At 35.6% G+C, this 27356-nt stretch overlaps 1 protein-coding gene across 1 annotated transcript in view; it reads right to left on the bottom strand.

The window, feature by feature from the left end:
* The window catches only part of LOC115894614 (probable C-mannosyltransferase DPY19L2), a 33891-nt gene that overhangs the window by 352 nt on the left and 6183 nt on the right, over window positions 1-27356 (bottom strand). Inside the window, 8 exon segments of the mRNA XM_030922412.1 lie at window positions 8751-8876; window positions 10260-10381; window positions 14387-14395; window positions 15539-15625; window positions 16385-16462; window positions 19517-19616; window positions 22333-22424; window positions 24745-24802. Coding sequence (XP_030778272.1) covers window positions 8751-8876; window positions 10260-10381; window positions 14387-14395; window positions 15539-15625; window positions 16385-16462; window positions 19517-19616; window positions 22333-22424; window positions 24745-24802 — 672 coding nt within the window.

The raw sequence follows: 27356 nt of genomic DNA, 5'->3' as shown, positions 1-27356 counted from the left end.
AACACAACATCTAGATTTTCAGAGACAAATTTATTAAATATTTTAAAGCGTCATTTCAAAAAACATCATTTCAGTGTTTAGAAATTTAAAAAATAGAATGAAATTAAGTATGTTGCATTTTCACATCTCATTTAACCAAATCAAAGACATATCCTAATAATAAAGCTTCAATATACATTCATAAATATATATTTAAAAGCTCACTTTCAAGATGAAACAAACACAAATATACTTTCCCAGTGCCATCACCATCTAAACATAAGGCCCATTTGTAGTAAAATAAGACAACTTAAAACCTAATCAAATTCCTGATGAATTTCATATTTTTTAGCATAAACTGCCTTGGATTAGCATGAAATCATCCAAGGCAGGGACAGGAGACTCTCATGGCAATTTGTTTTCTTCGGTGCTTTCCCATTTTGGGTGGCTCTATGACTGGGCTAAATGAGACACTATTCCTCCCTAGAGAGTAACCCTGCATGGCAGTCATTAAAGGGAAGGAGTCAGGCAAAATTGATTTCTAATTTTTTAGCATCTATATCGAAGTATAAGTTAAAATAAAATTCACCTATTTTATGTATAAAGTTTGGCAGGCATGGGCAAATGTGTATAGATGTGTAAGCACTCCCACAATCATAATACAGAAAATTTCCATCACCCCCACAAGTTCCCTGTGCCCTTTTGCGATCTACCTCCTTCCCCAAACATGGCCTCAGGCAACTACTGTGCTTTCTGCACTAGAGTTTTGCTTTTTCTAGGATTTCATGTATTATGTAGTCTTTTCATTTCTGGCTTCTTTACCATAGCATGTTTTTAATATTTATATCTGAACTGTAGTTCCTACAACTTCGGTTGTGGTTCAGTAGTTCCTTCCTTTTCATTGCTAAATAATATTTCATTGTATACAGAGAACACAATTTGTTTATCCATTTGCAAGTTAATGAACATTTGAGAAGTTTTGAGTTTTTGGTGACCATGAACAATGCCGCTATAAACATTCATGGACAAGGCTTTTTGTGGACGTGTGTTATCATTTCTCTTAGGGAAACACGTAGAAGTGGAATTGCTGGGTTGCATGGTTATGTATGATTAAGTGTGGATTTATCTTTATAAGCAAGTTCAAAACTGTTTTCCAGAGTAGATGCACCATTTTCCATTTCCACCAACAATGCGTAAAGAGTTTGAGTTATATCAGTTTTTGTAATTTTAATCATTATAGTATGGTTATGGATGATTCAAAACATCTTCTTTGGTGGAATGTCTATTCAAATATTTTGCCAAATTTTGTGTTGTTTCTTATTGAGGTGTGAGAGCTCTTTGTATATTCTGGGTAAACGTGTGTCAGTTTTTTTTAGCAGATGTATTAAGGCATAATTGCTCAATAATTACTCAATGAGCTGCACATATTTAGTATCCACTTTGATACATATTAACATATGTATACACCTGTAAAACAGCAGCCACAATAAAAATCATGAACATACCCATCTCTCCCAAAAGTTTACTTCTGCTCTTTTGTAATCCTAATTATTGCATGCTTTTTTTTTTTGACTGGATTCTTGTCCTCAGTAGAATTATTTTGAGATTCATCCATATTGCTGTATCAATAGTTCATTCATTTTTATTAGTATTTACATTGTTTGGATATTCTAACAGTGTGTTTATACATTCATCTGTTGATAAATAAGTGGGTTCTTTCCAGTTTGGGGCTATTACAGAAAATAAGGTGCTATGAACATTTGTGTACAATTACTTGGATGGATATATGCTTTCTTTTATCTTAATAAATATAGTAGTTGTATGTTTAACTTTTAATAAAATTGCTAAACTGTCTTGCAGAGTGGTTGTACCATATTACTTTTGTACCACTGGTGTATGAGAGTTCTAAGTCCTCCATAGTGTCAGCAACACTTGGCATGATCAGTTTTTTTTTTTCAATTATAGCTATTTAGCTATTTTCTTAAGTTTAGTGATATCTCACTGTAATTTGCATTTGCATTTCACAAATCATGAGTAACATCAAACATCTTTGTGTGTGATTATTTGCTATCTGTCCTTTTGTCCTTTATTAAAAATTTTTTTACTTTTGAAACAAGGTCTTGCTCTGTCACCCAGTGGAGTGCAATGGCACAGTCTCGGCTCACTGCAACCTCTGCCTCCTGGGTTTAAGCGATTATCCTGCCTCAGCCTCCCGACTAGCTGGGATTATATGCGTTGACCATCACGCCTGGCTAACTTTTTGTATTTTTAGTAGAGACGAAGTTTCATCATGTTGGCCAGGCTGATCTCCAACTCCTGAGCTCAGGTGATCCACCCACTTTCGCCTCCCAAAATCCTGGAATTACAGGTATGAGCCACCCACTGTGCCCAGCCTCTTTTGTCCATTTTTAATTGGATTGTTTTCTTATTATTGGGTTTTGAGAGTTCTGTATACATCTACAGAAAGTCCTTTATCATAGGCTTTGAAAATATTTTCTCCCAGACTGTGGTTTATCTTTTAATTCTTCCTAACACTGTTTATAAAAAAGCAGAGGTTTATAGTTTTAATGAAGTCCTATTTATCAATGTGTTCTCTTGTAGATCACGATTATGTTACTGTATCTGAGAAATCTTGGCCTAATCCAAGGTTACAATAATTTTCTTCCATATTTTCTTCTAGAAATTTTATATTCTTAGATTCTTAGTAGCAAGTTACCTTCTACTCCTAGTTTGCTGAGAGTTTTTAATCAGTTATGGATACTGGATTGTGTCAAATACTTTTTCCTGAATGTACTGAGAGGATGATGCGGTCTTTCTTTTTCAGTTTGTTACTATGGTGAATTCAGCTAATTGGTTTTCAAATAGTGAGATAACTTTGCATTCCTGGGATAAACTCCACTGGTACATTATGTATTGTCTTTCTTTAATATATTGCTGGATTCATTTGTTGCAATTTTACATATGTGTTCATGATACATTTTGATTGGTTGTTTCCTTTTATTGTAATGTTTCTCTCATGTTGGTATCAGGATAATGCTGACCTCACAGAACCAGCTGGGAAGTAATCCCTCCTTTTGAATTTTCTGGAATACTTTGTAGAATTGGAATTATTTCCAGCGAAGATATCTGCCTTAAAGTTTTCTTTGTGACAATTCTTTTTACTACAAATATAATTTTATTAATAGATATAAGGTCATTCATGACAAGGTAATAGATATAAGATTTTCTATTTCTTAAGTGAGCTTTGGTTTCGCATCTTTCAAGGAACTTGTCCATTTTATCTATTTTGTCCCACTTAGTGGAGTAAAGTTGTTCCTAAAATTCCCTCATTATCCTTTTCATTCTTCAGATCCTGCAGTGATAAAATCTTTCTTATTCCTGATATTAGTAATTTCTGTCTTCAGTTTTTTAGTTTGGGTAGAAGTTAATCAGTTTTATTAATCTTCTCAAGAATCAGTGTTTGGTTTTATTGACCTTTCCCCGTTTTGAGGGGGAATTCACACAGATTTTGATTCTAATTTTTATGCTTTCTTTTCTTCTCCTTACGTTGGAGTTTACTTGTTCTTTTCTTCTAGTTCCTTAAGGTGAAGCCGAGTGACTGATATGAGGCCTTTCTTCTTTTTCTATTATAGGCATTCAACATAAAAACAAATCTCTCTACTGCTGTATCTGCATCCCACAAATAGCGGGATGCTGTTCTCATTTTCCCTTAGGTCAAAATACCTTGAAACTCACCCTCCTTTTGTTTCTTCTTGACCATGGATTATCTGGAGGTGTATTACTTAGTTTCTAAACATTTGAGGGAATTCCCACATAGAATTCTGTTACTAATTTCTTATTTAATTTCATTGTAGTCAGAGATTGTACTTTGCATGATCTAAAGTATTTTAAATGTGTCAATACTTGTTTTGTGGCCTAGAAACTGGTCTTTTTTGATAAATAGTCTGTGTGTGCTTGAATGTCTATTTTGCTGTTCTAGGGTGGTGTGTACTATAAATGTCAATTAGGTCATACTGGTTGATGGCGTTATTTAAATCTTCTGTATTCTTGCTACATTTCTTTTTATTCTACAAATTATTTAGAGAAGACTATTAAAATTTCTAACTATACTGTAGATTTATCTATTTTTTCGTAAAGTTCTATCAGTTGTGCTTCATATATTTGAAGCTCTGTTACCTGAGTGCATAAATGTTCAGGGTTGCTACATCCTCTTGAAATATAAATCCCTTCATTTAAAAATCCTTGTTTAATCTTGATAATATTCTTAGCATTCAAATGTACTTTGATGTTATTACAGCCACACCAGTTTTCACTGACTAGTAGTAGCATCACACGTCCTTTTCCTATCTGTTAACTTTTAAACTCTTCATTTCTTTATATTTAAATAAATTTCTTGAAAGTAGCCTATAGTAGGGTCTTGCTTTGCTATGCAATCTGACAATTCTTGCTTTTCATTTGTGGTGTTTAGAGCTATATTAGTTTCCTATTGCTGCTATAACAAATTACCACAAACAGTTGCTTAAAGCAACATGTATTTATTCTCTTTCAAATTTTGGAGCTCATAAGTCTAAAATCACGGTATTGGCAGGACTCCAATCCTTCAGGAGGTCTGAGAAGAAAATCCACTTCCTTGCTTTTCCAGCTCCTAGAAGCTGGCCTCATTCCCTGGCTTGTGGCCTTATATCACTCCAACTTCTGCTTCTATCATCACATCACCTTTTTGATCTCTTACTCTTTTGCCTCCTCCATATAAAGACTTTGTGATTACATTTGTCCTACCTGGATAATAAGGATAATCTCCACATCTCATGAGCATTAATTTAATCACATTTGCAAATTTCATTTTTCCATGTGAGTAACATAATTCACAATTTCTGGGAATTAGGACATGGCCATCGTGGGGGGCTCATTATTCAGCCTGCCACAAGTTCATTTACACTTAATGTGATAGTTGATATGGTTAGATTTAAGTCTGTCATCTCGGTGCTTTCTCTTTGTTCTGTCTGATTTTTGTCTCCCTTTCCGACTTCTTCTACCTTATTTTGGATTGAGTGATTTTTATAATTCCATTTTAATCTTGTTTGTTGCCTTTTGGGTTCTGTCAATTTTTGCTTCATATATTTTGAAATTCTCTTTTAAGTTCATATGCACTCAGATTATTACATCTTTCTCCTGTACTGAACTATTTTGCATTATAAAACGTCATTTCTAGATATTCTTTGTCTTAACATCTATCTTATCTCATATTTATACATTTTTCACTTCAGCTTTCTAATGTTTACTCACATGGTATCTTTTCCATTCTCTTTCCTTCAGCCAATATACATATTTGCATTTAAAATGCACCTCTTGCAGGCAGCCCATAGATAGATTTTGCTCTTGTATTCAGTTTGCCAATCTCCACCTTTTGTTTGGAAAAGTTTAGTTCTCCTTCACTTTGAAATTACTGATACGGTTTGATATAGGCTTGCTATTGTGCTCTTTAAAAAAAAAAAAAACACTTTATTTCAAGTTTGGAGATCCATATTAAGTGAGAGATAATACAAGTAGCTCTTGTATAGACTTTAAACAGTGTCCCCCGCCATGGTAACATCTTGTATATTTGCATAATATCACAGCCAGATAATTCACATTGATAGAATGGCGATAGAGAGCATTTTCATCACCATGGAGATCGCTTGTATAGCCACACATACTATACTTTCCCCACATTCCCACCCCACCCTAACCCCTCGCAACCACAAATCATTATCCATAATTTTATCATTTGAAGACAGTTATATAAATGGAATCATACAGTATGTAACCTTTGGGGATTGTCTTTTCTTCATTCAAACAATTCTCTGGAGATTCATCCAGGATCTTGAGTGTATCAATAGTTTGATCATATTGCTGAGTGGTATTCCATGGTATGAATAGATCACTATTATTTAACCATTCACCTTGCGAAAAACATCCAGGTTGTTTCAGGTTTAGGCTATTACAAATAAAGCTGCTGTAGACATTTTTCTACAGAATTCTGTATGAACATAACCTTTTACCTGTCTGTGAAACAATGCCCAGTACAATTGCTGGGTCTTAAGCTGGTTATATGTTTAGGCTTTTTCCCCTTTTATTTTTAGTTGACAAGTAATACTTGTACATATTTATGGAGTATAGAGTGATATTTCAATGCATAATTACAATGTGTAATGATAAATCAGGGTAAGGATATCCATCAGTTCAAATGTTTACCATTTGTTTGTGCTGGGAACATTCAGAATCCTGTTCTTTCTTGACATATATGATAAGTTACTGTTAACTAATATTCACTCTAAAGTGCCAGAGAACACTAGAACTTATTCCTTCTATTTATCTCTAATTTTGTATCTCTTAACCAACCTCTCCTTATTTTCTTCTTCTCCTTACCCTTCCCACTCAGATTCTGACTACCACATTTCTACTCTACTTCTATGAGCTACTTCTTTTAGCTTTCACATGAGTGACAACATGCACTATTCATCTTTCTGTGGCTGACTGATTTCACTTAATGTATCCAGGCTCATCCATGTCTAGGCTTGCCATTATGCTCTTTTTTTCCCCACTGTTTTATTTTTTGAGTGGTTTTTCTAGGGATGACAACAAGCATCTTTAACATATCATGATTTACTTACCATTTAAATTGGGTTATTTCTAGTAAATCATACATTTCCATTTACTCAATTTTTGTGCTACTGTCATGTATATTTAATTTCTGTCATGAAGTAAAAAATATAATGGTATCATCTTTGCCTTAAATAATGTCTTCTAAAGATTTTCAGAGAAGAAAAATGTATAGTGATTAATATCCACATATTTACCATTTCCAGTGCATTTCGGTATTTCTTGTATATCTGAGTTACCATCTGGCATCATTTCTCATCAGCTGATAGAACTTCTTGTCCATCTTGAAGTATAAATCTGTTACCAACAAATTATATTAGATTTTTTTTATCTGAAAAATGTATTTTTGGCCTCCATTTTTAAAAGATAATTTCATTAAATATAGAATTGTTGATTTTTCTTCTTCAGCACTTTGAATCACCATTCCAGTGTCTGATAATTTCCACTATTTATGTTGAGAAGTCAGATGTTTATATAGCATATCATTTTTTCTCTTATTTTCAAATTTTCTCTTTATCTTTGATTTTACCATTTTGACTATAACGTGCCTTGCTTTGGTTTTCTTTGGGTTTAACCCAGTTGGATTTGTTGAGCTTAGCAGATCTTTAAGTTAGTAGCTCTTATCAAACTTGAGAAATTTTTGGCCAACATTTCTTCAATATTTTTTCTGTCATGTTCTTTTTTTATTACACCTAATATTAAAATTCTGCATGTGTTGAACTACTTAATGTTACACAGGTCTGTGACATTGGTTATTTTTCAACCTTTTTGGCTCCTGTTCTTTTGATTAACTATTCTCTCTTGATTTATCTTCAAATTCACTGAATTTTCTGTTCAAATGTTCTGTTTTCATCTCAAAACTGTTGAGTACATTTAAATAATTTTCATTTCATTTACTATACTTTTCAGCTCTAGAATTCCCATGGGGGTTAGAGTGTTTCTATTTGTCTGCTGAGATTCCATATCCCTTCACTCATGGATACCATGTTTTCTTTTAATTTATTAAATATATTTTTCTGAAGCCTTTGAATGTGTTTGTAATAGTGGCTTTGCAGTCTTTGGCTGCTAAATCCAACATCTGGACCTACTTGAATTGGTTTCTATTAACTTATTTTTTTTTTCAGGGTGTTGGTCATACTTTCTCATTTTAGTTTGCATCTCTGAAACCTTTTGCACATTGTAAATATGTTGAAGTTACTGTAGAACCTGTTTTGTTCTTCTGATTGCCAATGTGTTGTTCTAGGAGACAATTAATGTGCCTGAATTTCCTGTCATGTGCAGGAGCTAATATCTCTGCTTAGGAGCCTAAACAAAGGCCTCAAAAGATCCATTACACATCTTAGAATTTTACGGTTTTTAGAGATTCAAAATTCAGAAATTAAAAAAATTTTTTTTTTTTTTTTTTTTTTTTGAGACGGAGTCTGGCTCTGTCGCCCAGGCTGGAGTGCTGTGGCCGGATCTCAGCTCACTGCAAGCTCCGCCTCCCGGGTTCCCGCCATTCTCCTGCCTCAGCCTCCCGAGTAGCTGGGGCTACAGGCGCCCGCCACGTCGCCCGGCTAGTTTTTTGTATTTTTTAGTAGAGACGGGGTTTCACCGTGTTAGCCAGGATGGTCTCGATCTCCTGACCTTGTGATCCGCCCGTCTCGGCCTCCCAAAGTGCTGGGATTACAGGCTTGAGCCACCGCGCCCGGCCTAATTTTTCTTATTATGTTTTTCTTAGGATGTTTTTCTTATTATGGCATTTTGGGTTTTGTCACTTTTCTTTTAAGTCTTACAAATCCAACTCAGCCACGGTACTGGATGCTAATATCTCACTATGTTTTAAATTCAAATCCATATTTCAGATATCTAATAAAAATTTTCATATTTCAAAAATTATGAAAAAAGCTAAGTAGAAGATGTTAAATTGAAAAATCAGGATGTTAAAATATACTATAATGTTTGGAATTAAATTCTACTTCATTGATAGTATAATTTTACTTCTCTAGATGAAATAATTTAAACTAAGATACCAGGATAATATTTTAATGAATTTAAACTAAAATCTCTTAAAGAATCAGGACTACTGTAATAAAGTGAAACATTTGCTGCTTAAAAATATACCATATCAAAGAGCATAGGGTTAATACTTAGTTCTCACAACACACCATGCCTCTTCTAAAACATAATAATTCACATGTAACTCCAAGAATTTATCTCTTACTTCTTTGGCAGATTTTCGACTATATGTAGAATAAACTATTTTTGTCCGGGCCCTTTAAATTTAAACAATAGTTTAAAAGATTTTAAAATGAATGATAATAGAGTAGACTAAAAAAATCTTACTAAACTGAAATCTCAATACTCACTGGGTGGAACACTGGTATACATGACTCAAAACAGCATCAACTACTTTGGGGATGGCAGTTTCCACATTCTACTTATATTTTGAATGTTATAAAACTTACAGCAATTTTAATTCTGCATATACTGCTTATTAGTGTTTAAAATAGTCTAAAGTTGTACTGGGTAGCAGAGAGCAGCTTAGGATATAACATTTTCTTCTCATAATTCACAAAGTTTTCAGAGAATATATTCTGACAGAGACTGAATGTAGTGAAAACATATCTTTCAACGCTTAATTTCATCTGAAGAAGCTCTGACAAACACATGAATTGAAACTGAGTGTATCAAGTAGAACACTTAGACAATGGGCATCCAGGGTGTCAGAACAGGTAGGAAAAGCACCTTCACAGAATCTTGAGAAATGGGGATGGTCACCAAAATATGGTACAATATGTGATTTGACCGTAGTGGGAGTTCTTACAAAATCCTGACAGACTTATGTATTGGATGTTGCTTAGAATTTCAAGCATATGGGACGCTCAGTCACCACAGTGGTTTCCATGCCAGTTTACCACAGTAGAACAGAGAGAGCATCAGGTACATTTCTAAGGTGTCTGACTCCAAGCCCTGGCTCCTAGACAGCAGACCTAAAACTTTTAAATAATTTAAACATTTGCCTCTAACAATAGGCCAAAAATCCACTTTTAAAAAAGATTATACTGACAACTACTAGAATAACCAAAATAAATTTTTAAACCAGCCATTTAAGGAAAGCAAAACTTTTAGACATCAATGGAAACTAGAGTTCTCATAATCAGCTAGCAAAAATTTTCATGAAAGCACGTAATATATAATAGCAGCTTTCATGTACTTTTTCTACCTGTCACAAAAGGCTAGTCATTGGCCACCAGTAAGATCTACAAATCATTTCTTAAATCAGAGTGGGGCTTGTGGTGTAGAGCAGGGGTTGGCAAACCATGGCTGTGAGTAAAATCCATCCTATCTCCTGTTCCAACTACCTAGTAGTTTTACTGGAATACACACACATTATAAATATGTGGAACATTTGTCACTTTGGGAAAAACTGGCTTTTGCATTTTTCAGTTTTCAGAAGTCTGCTTGCGCCAGAGGCAACAGGTATGTATTGTCATTTCTGGATGGTTATTGTCATTTTTTTTTAACTTCTAGCATGAAAATGCTGATGAGTTTGTGTGTGTGTGTGTGTGTGTGTGTGTGTGTGTAAAAATTTTCTCAATTCCTAAGAATTGGGAGTCACCAAGTGAGTCTTGATGAAATATTCATCTGCCGCCAACCTCAAGTCTGCATCTTCGTAATGTGGATGATTCACAATGGGATGAAGTGTAGACAACTTGACACTTGCCATTGTAGGCATGGCACCTGCTAAGACAGCACCTGGAAAAAAAAAGGCTATATTCTTCAATGAAATGTTTTAAAGAAAATCAGAAGTTAAACTTACCTCTAATATGTGAACCCAGATTAAGAAGGATGATGCCTATTTACATGACCAGGGACCTCATTCCTTTTATTGACTCAATAGCTATTCATTGTCTACTATAATAATAGCTGACTTTTGTTAAATGCTATCTTGGGGCTAGAAACTGTGCTCTATATTTTAACAAGAATTAAATAACTTAATTTGCACAATTCTAAGAGGTAGACCCCCTGTTCTTACTTTGTAGAATCTACAAACTGAGCATGTGAGGGGTCTGGGTTGCACACTCATTAGAATCTAATGCCTGATGATCTGAGGTGAAACAATTTCATCCAGAAACCAACCCCCATCCCCCAGTTCTGTGGGAAAAAAAATGGTCTTTCAAGAAACCAGTGCCTGGTGCCAAAAAGGCTGGGGACTGCTGTTGTAGATGATGAAGAGACAGCCAAGTTAAGTGAGTTGCCCAAGACTGCACAGCCAGGAAGTTCCAGAGCCTGCCTTCTTAGCTGCTTCACTAAAGCTTCCTGCCGTGCTAGAGCACCATGCTAACAACAGGACTACAGACACACATGAAACAAAAAGAATATAAAATGTCATATCTGTTCCAATAATGTGAAATGCCAGGAACTGAGAGACTATGTAGGGCAAGTCTCATGGGACATTTTTTCAAATGACTTTTGTGGCTTGTGAACTGTGGTCCTGTGGATGTGCCATAGAAAGAGAAAAGCATTGTTTTCTTCCCTCAGATCATCTTTAATTAAGTTCTCAGAGTTACCATTTGACCTGACACCATTTATACATGCCATGAAATCATTTCATTACTTGCTGCTAGTACTTTTTGGAGTAATGACATGTATAAATTTGGTCATAACTAGAGATACATCAAAATCTACTATCTGGCTTCCATTTCATCTCTTGAAGCACCAGAAGACCAAATGCTTACTTCCTGATACTTTGGTATAAAAAATTATATACTTGTGAAGGTTACCATTTTTAATCAGTACAATAAAATGAGTAATAAAGACAAGACATATTATTCAGATCTACTGTAAAAAAAACTATGTTGGAGAGGAGGTGGAGCATGATGACCAAGTAGAAGCCTCCACTGTTCATCCTCCCGTCAGGAACACCAAATGTGATAACGATCTACACAAAAAGCATCTTCATAAGAACCAAAAATCGCTTAGGTACCAGGTTGGCCGTAGTAGGGAGGAGCACCAAGCAGGCTCTTGTGGTCCCCCGATTCCAGGTCTTGGCTCTTGGGTGGCATTTCTGGACCTGCCCTGGGCTGGAAGAGAGCCCGTTGCCTTGAAGGGTGAGTCCTAGGCCTGGCAGCACTTACCACAAGCTGACTGAAGAACCTTGGGCCTTAAGTGAATGCTGGTGGTAGCCAGGCAGTACCTCCTATGGGCCTGTGGTAGTGGTGAAAATGGAGAGAGACCCCTCTGCCTGGGGAAAGGGGAAGGAAGAGTGGGAAGGACTTTGGTGGTTTCAGCACCAGCTCAGCTGCAGTAGAATAGAGCATCAAGTAGATTTCTAAGGTGTCTGACTCCAGGCCCTGGCTCCTGGACAGCAGCATCTCTGGACCTGACTATGACCTGGGGGATCTTGCCACCCTGAAGGGAAGGTCACCAGCCTGGTTTGCTTTGATACCTGCTGACTGTAGAGGCCTACACCTTGGGCAAACATAGGTGGTGGCCAGGCAGTAGTTACAATGAGCTTTGGGCAAGACCCAGTTCTGTGCTAGCTTCAGGTCTGACCCAACACATTACCAGTGGTAGTGGCCACAGAGGTGCTTATGTCACCCCATCCCCAGCTCCAGGCAGCTTAGCACATAGAGAGAAAGAGAGAGAGAGACTCCATATGGGAGACAGTAAGGGAAGAGAAACAAGAACTTCTGCTTGCTAATCCTGAGAATTCTGGATTTTATCCAAGACCACCAAGGTAGTACCTCTAAGAGTCTGTAATAGCTTCAGCATTACTGGGCATGGGGTGCCTCCTAGTGCAGATACAGCTGCAGTGACCAGAAACTTAGATCACAACACCAAAGTCCCTTTGAATACTTGGAAAGCCTTTCCAAAAAGGATAGGTACAAACAAGCCCAGACTGCAAAAACTACAATAAATACCTAACTCTTCAATGCCCAGACACTGACAAACATCCACAAGCATCAAGACCATCCAGGAAAACATGACCTCACCAAACAAAATAAATAAGGCACTAGGGGCCCAATCCTGGAGAGACAGAGATATGCAGCCTTTCAGACAGAGAATTCAAAATAGCTATGCTGAGGAAACTCAAAGAAATTCAAGATAACACAGAGAAGGAATTGGTAATCCTATCAGATAAAGTTAACAAATACATTGAAATAATTAAAAAGAATCAAGCAGAAATTCTGGAGCTGAAAAATGCAACTGACATACTGAAGAATGTATCAGTCTCTTAATAAGCAGAATTGATCAAGCAGAAGAAAGAATTAGTGAGCTTGAAGACAAGGAGTTAGAAAGAGAGACAACAGTAGGAAGTTTATTCAAAAGTATAACAGAGAACTTCTCAAAGCTAGAGAAAATATCAATATTCAAGCACAAGAAGGTTCTAGAACACCAAGCAGATTTAACCCAAAGGCTAACTCAAGTCATTTAATATCAAATTCCCAAAGTTCAAGGATAAAGAAAGGATCCTAAAAGCAGCAAGAGAAAAGAAACAAATAACATACAATGGAACTCTAATACATCTGGCAGCAGACTTGTCAGTGGAAACCTTACAGGCCAGGAGAGCATGTCATGACATATTTAAAGTGAAGGAAAAAACCTTTTACCTGAGAGTAGTGTATCCAGAGAAAATGTCCTTCAAACCTAAAGGAGAAGACTTTCCCAGTGAAACAAAAGCTGTGAAATTTCATTAACACCAGGCCTATCCTATAAGAAATGCTAAAGGAAGTTCTTCAATCTGAAAGAAAAGGACATTAATGCTCAAAAAAATGTTTAAATTCCTATGTTCCTAACAAAACTTAAACACACACATACACAGCCCAAAGAGCCCACATTTGGAAGATGACAGGGAATCAATTCATTGTTTTTAAAACTTGCAAATAAAGAGGTAAATCAACACTTACTTAACTTTTCCTAAATGAACTCTAGATGACGGATTAGAATGTGACCACTTTGCAATCCCTATTGAATTAACAGATCCATCATAAGGCACTGAGGGCTAGTACCATAAAGAGAAACATTATGTGCCTTTTGATGGAAGAACAATACTACAGACTTGCCAAAGTGATCAAGCCTGAAGCAATCCAAGTTTCAGATACGGTTTCTAATATATTAAGCTATACCATGAGACAAAAGACCATGCTTAGCTACACCACAAGAACTCAAAAAGCAAAATCTGGACCATGAAATCCTCCACATGTTCTATGACTCCAGTTCTTCAACAAATACATTTCATGAGGATAAAACCAGGCAGACACGCAGGAAACTTGTAGCTAAAAAGAGAAACTTAAGTAATGAAACTATAAAGGAATGCTGGAAAGTTGCTATCATAGCAATCAAGACAGTCATTATTGTTTTAGGGCAGTACAAGGGAGTGCTTTGGGACAGGTCACAAGAAGGGCTTCTACACTCATTTAGAAAATTATAATTTTGATATAATGGTAGTTTAAGAATGTTTGCCACATAATACATAACACAGTCAGCCCTCCACATCCATGGGTTCCAATTGCTGCAGATTCAACCAACAGCAGATAGAAAATATTTGAAATAATAATAATAATACAACAGTTTAAAAAGTACAAATGAAAATACAGTATACAACTATTTGCATAGTATTTACATTGCATTAGATGTTATAAGTAATCTAGAGATGATTTAAAGTGTATAGGAAGACATGCATAGATTATATGCAAATAACATACCATTTTACATAAGAAACTTCAACATCTGCAGATTTTAGTATCCACAGGGGTTGGGAGTGTCCTGGAATCAATCCTTGCAGACACTGAGGGGAGACTGTACTCATCAGTATCAGCCAGCACTAAGTCAGCACACAAAACATTTGCTTTATGCAGTTTTTATCTGTATTATATTTCAAAATAAAAAAGTTTTCATTGAAAGAGGTAGATGAGCACACTATTAGGAGTCCTCTACTCTGTAATGGTGAAATAGTTTGGCAAAATGTTGGAAAGAAAGAGCATTTTCTGGGGGGAGAGAAAGAGGAGGGATTAATTACTATGAAGGAAACAGATATGGAAAGCAAAAATGTTAAAACATAAGGGCAATCCCAAAAGATTAAATCACTGCACCATACATGGAAAAGTGCTGTATTTTGGCATTACTGTAGTTGGTACCATTTCTGATCAGTGTGGAGATGGGAGGTAGAGGAGAATATTCTATGTTCTGGCTTACAGATATCAGAAATATGACTACCATGTAGTAGAACAGATTCACTAAACCACCCTTCCAAACACATATCCAAATGAGTGTCATTCCATGTAGTTCCTGTGAGCAGACTACACACTTATTCTAATTGTCTTGCCATTGCTCAAAGTAATTTGGAACTACACTTTCTAAAATGCCTTCAGAAATAATTTAGTTGTAGGTGCAAAATAATTGGTCTTATGACTTTACCGTCACACCATCGTTTGAGCAAGATCTGTATTTCCCAGCCCAATTACACAAAATATTCACAAAATTTTGGTCATTTCCAAAAATCAAATCCACTCTTGAAAGGCAAAGATTTGCCATCAGTGAAGACATTCTAAAGAATGTGCCGTATCTGTGAAGGAAACTCAGAGGAGTTCCAAAAATGTTTTGGGCAGTGGCAGTGTCACTGCAATGAGTATTTAACCTCCTCAAGTGACTTAGGAGAAAATAAGTCACTTTTATCATAAAATGGGATATGTTTAAAATAAGTCTTATTACTTTAAAATAATTTTCCAATATTTACTTGGGCACTGTCTTAAAAAGAAAAACTTCGTACTGTAATATTTTTCAAGGATAAGACAGGTTTTCTTGGGAAGAACTGTGTCATGTTGAATGATAATCAGGAAAGGGCCTATTTATTCTGTTATACCTGTTTTAGACAGGAAAATATGCTATTTGGTAGGTTAAAAAAACCCAACTTTATGAACTAAACACTTACCCACGTCATTAACAAAGATGAAGAATAAGAAGAAGATAAGTACATTAAATTTCCAAACATCAAAATGAAACTAATGATAACTGAAATCTGAAAAAAAGTGAAAAAAATACATTTTATGGTTATTACATATATTGGCATAACGCATACTTTGTAGGTATATAGCCATTTCTAATGCAAATTTATTTGCATAAAGATGAATGACTCTTGGCCAAATGATAATAGACTTTCAAGTCACTGCTAGATTCTAAATATCAAAATTCAAGACTATAAACTCTATCTGGCAGAATTTAACTTTTTCTCCATCTGCTGCTTGGAACAATGAAAAATAAGTCTATGATTTCTATTGTTTTATCAATGGAGTAACATAATAAGAAAGATTTAGTTGTAAATACCAGTTTTATTAATCTTATTTTTGTTAGACTTCTGGACTTTATTATTTATGAAGCTTTACTAACTTTTTGTGTTTTTAAGGAAGCTATGTTTGGGACCTAAGCCAAAAACAAAATTGCAAGAATATAAAATTTCAGTTAGAGTGTCATTCAGGCAAAATGCTAAAATCTCATGTCTGAGAAAGAAAAGGCAGTTTTAAAAGTAGTAATAATATTAAATAAAACATAAAAATAAAAGTTTGAGAGAGTAAAGCACATATACAGTCTACTTGAAAGTATAATCTGATATAATATGACATCTATAATATACATTTCCAGTTTTTCTTCTGGATATCACCAATAGCATATGTATTAAATATTACCAAAGAGGAGGTACCCTATAAAACAGAATCACTTCGATTTTATAAACTCCGAGGACCTATCTTAATATTTGACTTATATATATTAAAAATGTTACCATGTTCAGATAAATGATCTTCCGAAATTTGCTTGGTTTAATGCATCCCACAACATACATGGGAAATAATGATGCTATCTGAAATAATATAAAAAAGCAAAAGTGAGAAAAAGTATAGAAAACTAACACTTTACTATTCACAGGCAAAGTAAATATAAGAGGAGGGCTACATTTCCAATAATGGTAAGTAAAGGAATTTGAACCAACCTTCCTTCCCACTAAGAACCAGAATGGCTAGGAAAAATATAAATATATAAATATAAAATATGTATAAAAGCCACAGATTATTAACAAAGCAAATGAGGAATTAAAAAGATAGATGGCAATCTATAGTGATGAGCATGACATTTTGGGCCACTTTTCTCCCAGAGGTATCTGCCAATTTCACCAGAGGCAGATGCCTGCCAGCTGAGAGGCAGTTGGGAGACCAGCAAGCTGAGCAGGCATTTCAGCAGATTCAGCAGTCAGAGTGCACCAAGAAGGGTGCTTTAGCTTGGAGTTTCAAAAGGCCATACTATAATAGTGAACCAGAAATCAAGCAGCCCTCAGAAAGACTAAAACCCATCTATGGATCATCTCAATCTGATTGCATAAAGGTGGTTCAAGATTTTTTGGTGCTTTTTACTTGCCTCTCCAATTTTTCATGTATAATGTCCAGCACCAAATCAAAAATAACCCAGCATAGATGAAGATAAGACACTATCACTAACACAATAGAAATAGATCCACAAAAGATTTAGATCAGGGACCAGCACATTTGCTATATAAAAGGCCAGATAATAAATACGTTATGCATTGTTGGTCACATACAGTCTCTTGTATATTCTTTTTCTATTTTTGTTCTATATCCCTTTACATATATAAAAACTATTCTTAGCTTGGAGATCACTCAAACACTTGTCTGGGATAATCAGATATGTCTTTAGTCTTGCTTCAAATGTTCAAGGAAATAACTGATAGGATTGAAAATTCCAGGGGAGCACAGAAGTCATTAAAAAAAAAAAAAAAAAAAAATTGGGCCAGGCATAGTGGCTCGCGCCTATAATCCCAGCACTTTGGGAGGCCAAGATAGGAGGACTGCTTGAGCCCAGAGGTTCAAGAGCAGCCTGGGCAAAATGTTGATACCTCATCTCTACAAAAAACTAAAAAATTACCCAGGTGTGGTGGCACAATAAACTAATTTTAACTTTAATCTATAAAAAACACAATTAAGAATAAAATCTTAAAGTACTCCCAGAAAATAACAAATAACATTGAATTATCCCTCTGTAAGCATGAAATGCACACATACAAACAAAACTATATACATGAGTAAAGAAAAATAAAAGCCTAGTATATATCCAGAGAATGGCTAGAAAATCATCACAGCAATATCAAACTTACCCAATAGCTTCTTCTTTTTTGTTTTGTTTTGTTTTTGAAACTGAGTCTCGCTCTGTCACCCAGGCTGGAGTGCAGTGGCGTGATCTCGGTTCACTGAAACCTCCGCCTCCACCGGGGTTCAAGCAATTCTCTGCCTCAGCCTCCCGAGTAGCTGAGATTACAGGCGCCCGCCACCACGCCCAGCTAATTGTTTTGTATTTTTAGTAGAGACAGGGTTTCACCATCTTGGCCAGGCTGGTCTTGAACTCCTGACCTCGTGATCCACCCACCTCAGCCTCCCAAAGTGTAAGAATTACAGGCGTGAGCCATCGTGCCCGGACCCAAAGAGCTTCTTAGTTGCATCATTACCACTGGATTAATAAATGTGCTTGCAATGAAGTGCTGCTCATTAAAAATCTATTCTACTCTGTTGGCATGTGCAAATTATGAAAACCATAGAATAATGTCTGTATTATAACCTGAAAGGGGCCAACTATTATGAAGTAAAGTGGAGGGAATACTTTAAACATGCAGCACCAATTGAGCTGGGGTTATAATTTCATTCTTTGTAGGCTACTGGCAGCATGAGACTTCTTAGCAGAATTTCTCACTTCCAATACAGAATATTATTATTATCATCAGTATTTGTTATGCAGGAAGGAACACTAATGGAAAATCTTAGTATCATGAAATTTCATCAAAATTCTCCATTTACTCTCTGCTTTCCCAATTCAGTTTCTTGGTACTAGTTACATAGCTGCTTTGGAAATAGGATATGGGCTCAGCTCACTTAAGCAATGATGAGCTTTATGATTAAAGCTCACAGAAATGGTGCCAGGTAAAATTCTGCTCCACAGACAAAACAGCCAACATTTAGCTGGATTAGAAGCAGAATGTCCTGCTGTGAAGAGTAGGATTGGCCCTTAGCATGCTGTGTAGCTTGGCACCCAGAATGATCACCAGGACAAAAGGAAAATCTATAGGTAGTTATATACAGATAATATCTCAAACACCAAAAATAACATTTGTGAATAAATATAATAGAAAAAGTCTTTCACATGTTGAGCCTTAAAATCTGTCAAACTAATCAACACAGTAAAATAATGTGAAATTATATTATTTCATAAAAATCATACCTTTAAGTAAACTTTATTCCCTATTTCAAAAATCTTTTAGGGCATAAATGTCACCATATTAAAAAATTTCTATGGAAACAACCAAGTACATCTTGCATTCAACTTAATTAATATACCCAAAGGAATATAAATCATTCTATTACAAAGACACATGCACCCATGTGTTCACTGCAGCACTGTTCACAATAGCAAAGACATGGAATTAACCCAAATGTCCATCAGTGACAGACTGTATGAAGAAATGTGGTACATATACACCATGGAATACTACACAGCCATAAAAAGGAATGAGATCAGGTCCTTTGCAGGGACATGGATGGAGCTGGAGGCCATTATCCTCAGCAACAGGAACAGAAAACCAAACACCACATGTTCTCACTTATAAGTGGTTGCTGAACAATGAGAATACATAGACACAGGGAGGGGAACAACACACACTGGGGCCTGCTGGGGGATGGGGTGGGGAGAGCATTAGGAAAAACAGCTAATGCATGCTGGGCTTAATACCTAGGTAATAGGTTGATAGGTGCAAAAACCACCATGGCATACATTTACCTATGTAACAAACCTGTACATCCCACATATGTACCCCAGAACTTAAAATAAAAATAAAAATTAATTTTAAAAATCTTACCTGTGTAAAAAGAATAAACTGAAAAAATTGCCAGGGAAGCATAAAAGCCACATTGGAAAGACAGAGTGCAACGAAGGGTCTTCTATCATTGCTCGAGGTCCTTAATAGAGAGAATTGATACCAATAAGTTTCACCCTGAAAATAGTCTGTCCCTAAAAAGAAAGACTAATTGCAAAATGATAAAATCTAAATTATTCCATTACCTTTACTATTCATACAACAAAATATATAGTTAACTTTATAAAGTATACTAAAAATAAATTGAAATACTACAGGGCTTGCATGAAGCAATCAAAATTAGAGTTTTAAAAATAACGTTGTAATTTACCATTAAATATTTTAAACACAAAAGCTCATTTTCCTCTACATATGCATGACATTAGAAATTTAATACTCCAGCAAGGAGGTCAGAAAATAGGACATGGCACTGCCCCTGCACACCTCAATATGCTTCTCCTGTATGTGCAGCAACAACTTTTATATACCACCACTTTTATGTTTCAAAAATCATTGAAGAGAAATTTAAGTGCTGACGAAGTAATAAGTTAACAACTATGGAAAAATTTAAGGAAAAAGAATCTTAAAATATTAAAAAATCATTCTAGAATTTAGCTAAAGCACATGGAAGTTTAAATGGTCCATTCTGCATCACTGAGATGTATTAGGAACCAATAACTTTTACCATACAGAATTACAGTAACTTTTAGATATGAAAAAAGAAACACAAATATTTTACCTAAACAATAAAACTGTAACTGTTCCTTTTATAAATGCTGTATTTGGATTTTGATGAATCTTTGTACAACTGTATATAAATTTTCAAGAACAAAATTCTAAATGTTCATATTGTTTACTAATGTTATCATAAAATACTCATTATGTACTTTGTAGTCTTATATTTTTCAAACAAAAATTACTTTTGACTAAGATACAGAGTATAGCACACGCCCTCAATGATACAACCCTAAATGTTCTAATTAAAGCATTTTATTCCATGAAACCCCTGACTGACCAGCCTGATATCACTTCAAAAAAATATATAACCCACCTTCCTAGGAATTAAACTGGGAATGAATAGCAAGGGGTGATGGAGAATGGGCAGCTTCCATCACCTAATCTTTGAGAGAAGGCAAAGTGTAGAGCAAAGATGCAGAGATCTGAATGAGGAGGAGGTTCCTAAATCCAAATTCAACCCCAGAATATACTCGTCAGGTTGGTAAGAAATCAGAAGGTAGCCTGCTCCATTCTCAAGGTTTGTGCCACCCCAGTACACTTCTATTTACCACTCTTCAATTAGCTTTATCTGAGTGCCACAGATATTTGCATGGACATGTGCAGTGTTCCGTGGTTAAAGAGATAAATATGGCATGGTCCCTGTTTCCAGTAGTACTTTTAAATACATATAATTAGCCAGGTACAGTGGCTCACGCCTGTAATCCCAGCACTTTGGGAGGCTGAAGTGGGCGGATCACTTGAGGTCAGGAGTTCGAGACCAGCCTGGACAACACGGCAAAACCCTGCCTCTACCAAAAATACAAAAATTAGCTGGAGGTGGTGGTGTGTACCTGTAATCCCAGCTACCTGGGAGGCTGAGGCAGGAGAATCTCTTGAACCCGGGAAGCAGAGGTTGCAGTGAGCCAATCGCGCCACTGCACTCCAGCCTGGGTGACAGAGCAAGACTTCATCTCTAAAGAAATAAATAAAAATTTGTGTATGTGTGGATGATTCATAAATTTACTATTTTAAAAAACAAGGAAGACAAATGATTTTTATATAAGGCAGAATCTGCCAGGGATAGTAGGTGAAGAATGGGGTCCTTTGGGAGTTTGGAGGAGATAGTGATCATTATTTCATTCAGTGAGAGTTCTCATTAGTATTCTATCAAACTTATTTCTCTGATAAGGCTATTTATACTATTCTACCACATATGAGTTTTTTTTTTTTGTTCATTTCTCAGACCTCTTAAATATCTGAAATGCTTATAAATGTAATCCCTACAAAAAAAAAGTATCCAAAAAAAAAAGTTTGAAATGAAACTGGTTGTCCTATTAGAAACATTGGTTGTTCAGAAATTCTTCATAAATATGCAAATATATGTACTCCTTATCCATCTAACTCCGCATTTCCCAAATTCATTTCACACAAAACACTTTTCATGGCACATTCATCAAAACCACGGGTTAGAAAACAATGTCAAAGTACCTAAACTTTGAAGGGAAAATGTAACTGTTTCTCAAAAACTTTTGAATCTTGGCAAACTATATATAAACACATACCTTTTGGTTTATTAAAACATAATGTAGTTATCTAAAACCTGTAGCCTACACTCTTAAATGGAGAGCAATTTTTACATAGCAATTTTGAATTATTTTCTTAACTCTATGCTCAATTTACTTTTAAAATAACTAAAAGATAGTTTAATTTGGTAATTACAACTTCATAGGTTGAAGTATATATATATTATATATATATATATAAATACATATTTACGTATTTCTTTTAGAGGGAGTCTCGCTCTGTTGCCCAGGCTGGAGTGTAGTGGCACAATTTCAGCTCACTGCAACCTCTGCCTCCCAGGTTCAAGCAATTCTCCTGCCTCAGCCTCCCAAGTAGCTGGGATTACAGGTGCACACCACCATGTCTGGCTAATTTTTGTATTTTAGTAGAGATGGGGCTTCACCATGTTGGCCAGGCTGGTCTTGAACTCCTGACCTCAAGTGATCCACCTACCTCAGCCTCCCAAAGTGTGAATTGAAGCATATTTTAAGAAACTTACATTATAATTTATTTGCCTTTGTTTTACGAATCAAAGTTACCTGAGAATCAAAGTTAAAATATACATCTGAAGTACAAGGAATGGATAGGAAAAACTTTCACAGAGAGGTGGTGTCCAGACCACACAGGTGGCCTGAAATCAACAAAATGCCCACTTAACATCATGTTTACTACAACAAACATTTAAAAACCAGGGGTGAGTTTGTTTTCGTAATTTTAATACTAGGTTCACTAGATCCCATTTCTGAGTGTCTGGCATGGCTTCTCAGTTTTTGAAGCTCTCTTAACACATGAGGCCATTAAGTAGAGAGCAATTAACTACCATGTCCAGAAACCAGCAACAGATGTATCAGACCCAGCAAAAGGAAACCCAAGGGACAAACAAGATTGTACATATAAGAGTTGTGAGAATTCTGTGACTGACCACCTAACTAGATCCACAGCCCAGCTCTGAAGGTATGATCCTGCATCCCAGGCTTTGGGATATATGCATGCCAAGACAAATACCTAAACAAATGTCACCTAGATCACTCGTAAGCACCAAGAGAGTTTCTACATAACAAGTATGAATGAATATAAATACACACTTCGAATAGCTAAGATTGCCTCAGAATTTGTAAAACATACTTTTAAAAAGGTTAGGTATATATTTTAAAAACAACGAGAAGTATTTGTGAACTACACATGTGATGCATGTAATGAAAGTATTAAATTTTCATACAAACTTTAAAATGACTTCTAAGACATATAGGTCAGAGTATTAGAAAAATTTTCCATCAAAAATTCTGAAATTCTAGAAAGAATGTGAACTCTTATTACTTTGCAAGAGTCTTAAAAGTTATTGCTCCTCTTCTAAGATACCAAAATTGTAAATGTTGGAAGAGGAATTATGATACATATAAGAAAGTCAACTTATACCAACAGTTTCCCGGCACACTCAAAGAAAAAGCTTTGTCATTATATCAGCACATTGTTGAATGACAATGCATTTGTTTGCTTTAAAATAATATATATGGCTTTCATGTATAATTTTTATGATTCCTTTATCTAACTGATTTTTAAAAATTAACCCAACAGCAATGGATAAAAGTACTTCTACCCTGGCCGGGTGTGGTGGCTCATGCCCGTAATCCCCAGTACTCTGGTAGGCCAAGGCAGGTGAATCACGAGGTCAGGAGTTTAAGACCAGCCTGGCCAACATGGTGAAACCCCATCTCTACTAAAAATACAAAAATTTAGCTGGGCGTGGTGGCACATGCCTGTAATCCCAGCTACTCAGGAGGCTGAGGCAGGAGAATTGCTTGAACCCAGGAGGCAGAGGTTGCAGTGAGCCAAGATCGCGCCATGGCACTCCAGCCCAGGCGACAGAGCAAGACTCCATCTTGAAAAAAAAAAAAAGTACTTCTACCCTATGTAACCTGCATCATAACATATTAAATATTTTGTTTCCAAGAGCTAGTAGTCAGAATCTCTCTCTTTTTCATTGCCATATCCTCAGCATCTAACAGACCATGGACGTGGTATGTACTCAATATTTTGTTGAGTGAATCCATCATATTTGAAACAAGCTTCTATGAGCTCTTTTTTAGGTGGACTGTGTTTCATTGGGCTGAATTAGCAAGTTAATGTCTATTTTGAATTCAGCATTTTGCATTACTGAACAGACAGCATGATGTAACAGAAAGAAGTAAAGGAGCAGGAGGCAGTGTCTTAACTGTGTCCCTGCTGTCAGGCTTGAGGCCTCTTTCATTGTTGTTAAGGGGAGTGCAATGCATACAAAGTTTCATTTAGGCAAGATGAATAAGTTCTAGAGATCTGCTATACAATATTGTGTTAATACCATATTGTACACTTAAAAATCTGTTAAGAGGGCAGATCTCATGTTACTTATTCTTACCACAATAAAAAAGTTGAATATATATGTTATATATATAAAATATATTTTTATGAAATAGAACTATAATTTTATCATTTATACAATATAAATTAATATATATATGTGAGGTTTTAGAGGCAGACAGACATAGAATGGGAAATCCAGCTTTATCATGCAGCAAATGTGGAATGTGGATAAATAACTTAACCTTCTCTAAATTTAAATTTCATAACTTGTATGATGAGGCTGCCACCACCCACAAAAAAAGTTTAGTGGGAATACATCAGATAATGTGCATGACGTGATTCAACTCAACAAGTACAGTATTTCCTTTTCTCTACAGAATATATGTATATGTATATATTTACTAAAAGTAAGGCAAGAGATTTCACGTTTGAAATTCTAGCTATTTAAACATTTCAATCAGCGTGATTAAAGTATCAACTTATAACACAAGGGTCTCTAAAATATTATGAAGTCATAAGTAGTATACAATTATATATTGTTTTGACGAGTATATTTCCTGTTCCTCTATAACCCCTTCTACTTCTTAAAAACTGCTTTCTAGAAAACAAACCTCTCCATGGTTGAAAAAGAAGCACAGTACTGTAATAAGACCTCCTAGTTGAGTCCCACTGTAAAAAAAAAAAAAAATAAGAGTATAATATCAAAATTCGCGGAAAATATAGTGAGCTTTTCACAAAATTAACTCAGAATTTAAAATCATAGTTTAAATCATATTTAAAACATAATAGTACTAAACCATACCCATGTAGTTGATGTTTAAATCCTGAATGTACAATTCTAAAACGTGTACATATAAATTAATCTCAATTTTATAATTTATTATAGCTAAAATACTTTCTAAATAAAATACATAGGGTGTGAACATAAAATACTTTTCTTTTTGTTTTTTTGAGATGGGGTCTTGCTCTGTTGCCCAGACTGGAGTGCAGTGGCGAAATCTCGGCTGACTGCAACCTCCACCTCCTGGATTCCAACAATTCTCCTGTCTCAGGTTCCTGAGTAGCTGGGATTACAGGTGCGTGCCACCATGCCCAGCTAATTTTTTTACTTTTAGTAGAGACGGGGTTTCACCACGTTGGCCAAGCTGGTCTCAAACTCCTGACCTCATGATCCACCCACCTTGGCCTTCCAAAGTGCTGGGATTAGAGGTGTGAGCCACCGCGCACCACCACATAAAATAATTTTTTAAGAAACAGACTAGCACTTTAGAGTCTAGATCACATCCTTTGAATCCTCTGAATAAAGGCAAATTTTTATCTTTTGAAATTGGATTTAAGGGATTGAGAGATGAAGATTCTAACAGTTTCACGGAGCATTAACTTATAACTGTCTAAACTACTGCAAATATTCTTTACTTGAGTTCCAGAGAAGCAATAATGCAGAATACAAAAATCAGATGAAAGACAAAAACCATTTCTTTTGATGTTGTTGTTTTGTTTTTTTTGTTTGTTTGTTTGAGAAGGAGTCTCGCTGTGTCACCCAGGCTGGAGTGCAGTGGTGTGATCTCGGTGCACTGCAACCTCCGCCTCCACGGTTCAAGCCGATTCTTTTGCCTCTGCCTCCCGAGTAGCTGGGATTACAGGCGCCTGCCACAATGTCTGGCTAATTTTTTCTGTATTTTTAGTAGAGACGGGGTTTCACCATGTTAGCCAGGATGGTCTCAGCCTCCCAGGGATTACAGGTGTGAGCCACTGTGCCTGGCCCAAAAACAGAACTTTTTTTAAAAAAAATAGAACATTTTTAAACCTGCCCAAACAATCTCAAAGCAATTCTTTTCCTTCAAAATAATGAGCTTCCATTTTTCTATATGGCATATGGAAAAGTACATAAAATTTCTAGCTTATAGAACTGTGTAAAGGGAACATCCATGTAGTCACCATATAATTAATTGAAATAGAGAAATGATTATACTGAGTCTTCACTTGCCAGCCTCCAAGATAAGAATCAGCTACTGACCTGATTTTTGAGATTATCAACATAATTCTTTCTATATACATCTCAAACTATGATTACTTTAATCTGTTTTTAAACAATATACAAATGGAAGAATGCAGTATTTTTTTAAATTTTGTACCTGGATTCATTCATTCAAAATTATATTTGTAAGATTCAAGCATGTTGTGTGTAGTTGTATAGTTCATTCATTCTCATTATTGTATACTGTTCCACCATATTAATAAACCAAAATGTATTCATTTCTCTGTTAATGGATATTTGGGTTGTTTCCAGTTTGAAGCTTTTGCAAATGATGCTACTATATTATTGTATGTACTTCCTAGTCCACATGTGCAAGACTTTTTTGGGAATATATACTTTAAATTGGAATTGCTGAGTTACAAGGTATCTATACCTTCAACTTTACCAGATAATGTACACTGTTCACCAAAATAGTTGTACCAATTTATGTGTCCACCTGTGGTGGATGAAAGCTCCTTTATCAATCTATTAGATATGAGTTGGTATTTCACTGTGGTTTGAATGTGTATTTTCTTCATGACTAATGATGGTGGTCAACTTTACATATGTTTATTGACCATTTGGTGTTCTTCTGGGAAATATGAGTTCATAAACATTTTGTCCCTTTTCCTATCAGGTTGTCTTTCTTCTTTGTCTTCATCTTCCCACTCTAACATAAACTTCACAGGGACAGAGATTTCTGTTCTGTATTCCAAGCACCCAGAACAGTGCTCCCGGTCACAACAGGCTTTCAATAAATATTTATCAAGTTAATGAATGGAATTTCTGGATAGTAGGTGGGGTATATACTTTGTAAATATCTTCACTCACTTGGAGGTTTTTTTTTAATCCTATAGTTCTTTTCAGGAACTGAAGTTCTTTTCATCCAATTTATCAGTTTTTCTTCATGGCTGGATTTTTGTATCTTGTTTAAGAAATCATTTCTTATTCCAAGTGACTTTTTCTATATTATATGCTGAACACTTTTATAAATTTGTCTTTCATATTTGAGTGTTTAATCCAGCTTGGATTTATTATTTATATAGTTCCAATTCCTCTTTGTTCCATATGATCTCCCAATTATTCCAGCACTATTTATTAAAATGCCTGTCCTTACCCACCAATCTGCGATACCCACTCTTCCATATATCGAATGCCTTTAAATGTACATTTCTGCTTCTGGGCTGTACTCTATTTCAGTTATCT

Source organism: Rhinopithecus roxellana, chromosome 18 (genome assembly GCF_007565055.1).
Source record: "Rhinopithecus roxellana isolate Shanxi Qingling chromosome 18, ASM756505v1, whole genome shotgun sequence".
NCBI classification, from domain to species: Eukaryota; Metazoa; Chordata; class Mammalia; order Primates; family Cercopithecidae; genus Rhinopithecus; species Rhinopithecus roxellana.
Note: the sequence above shows the minus strand (reverse complement) of the source record. Positions and strands in the feature narration are given on the sequence as shown.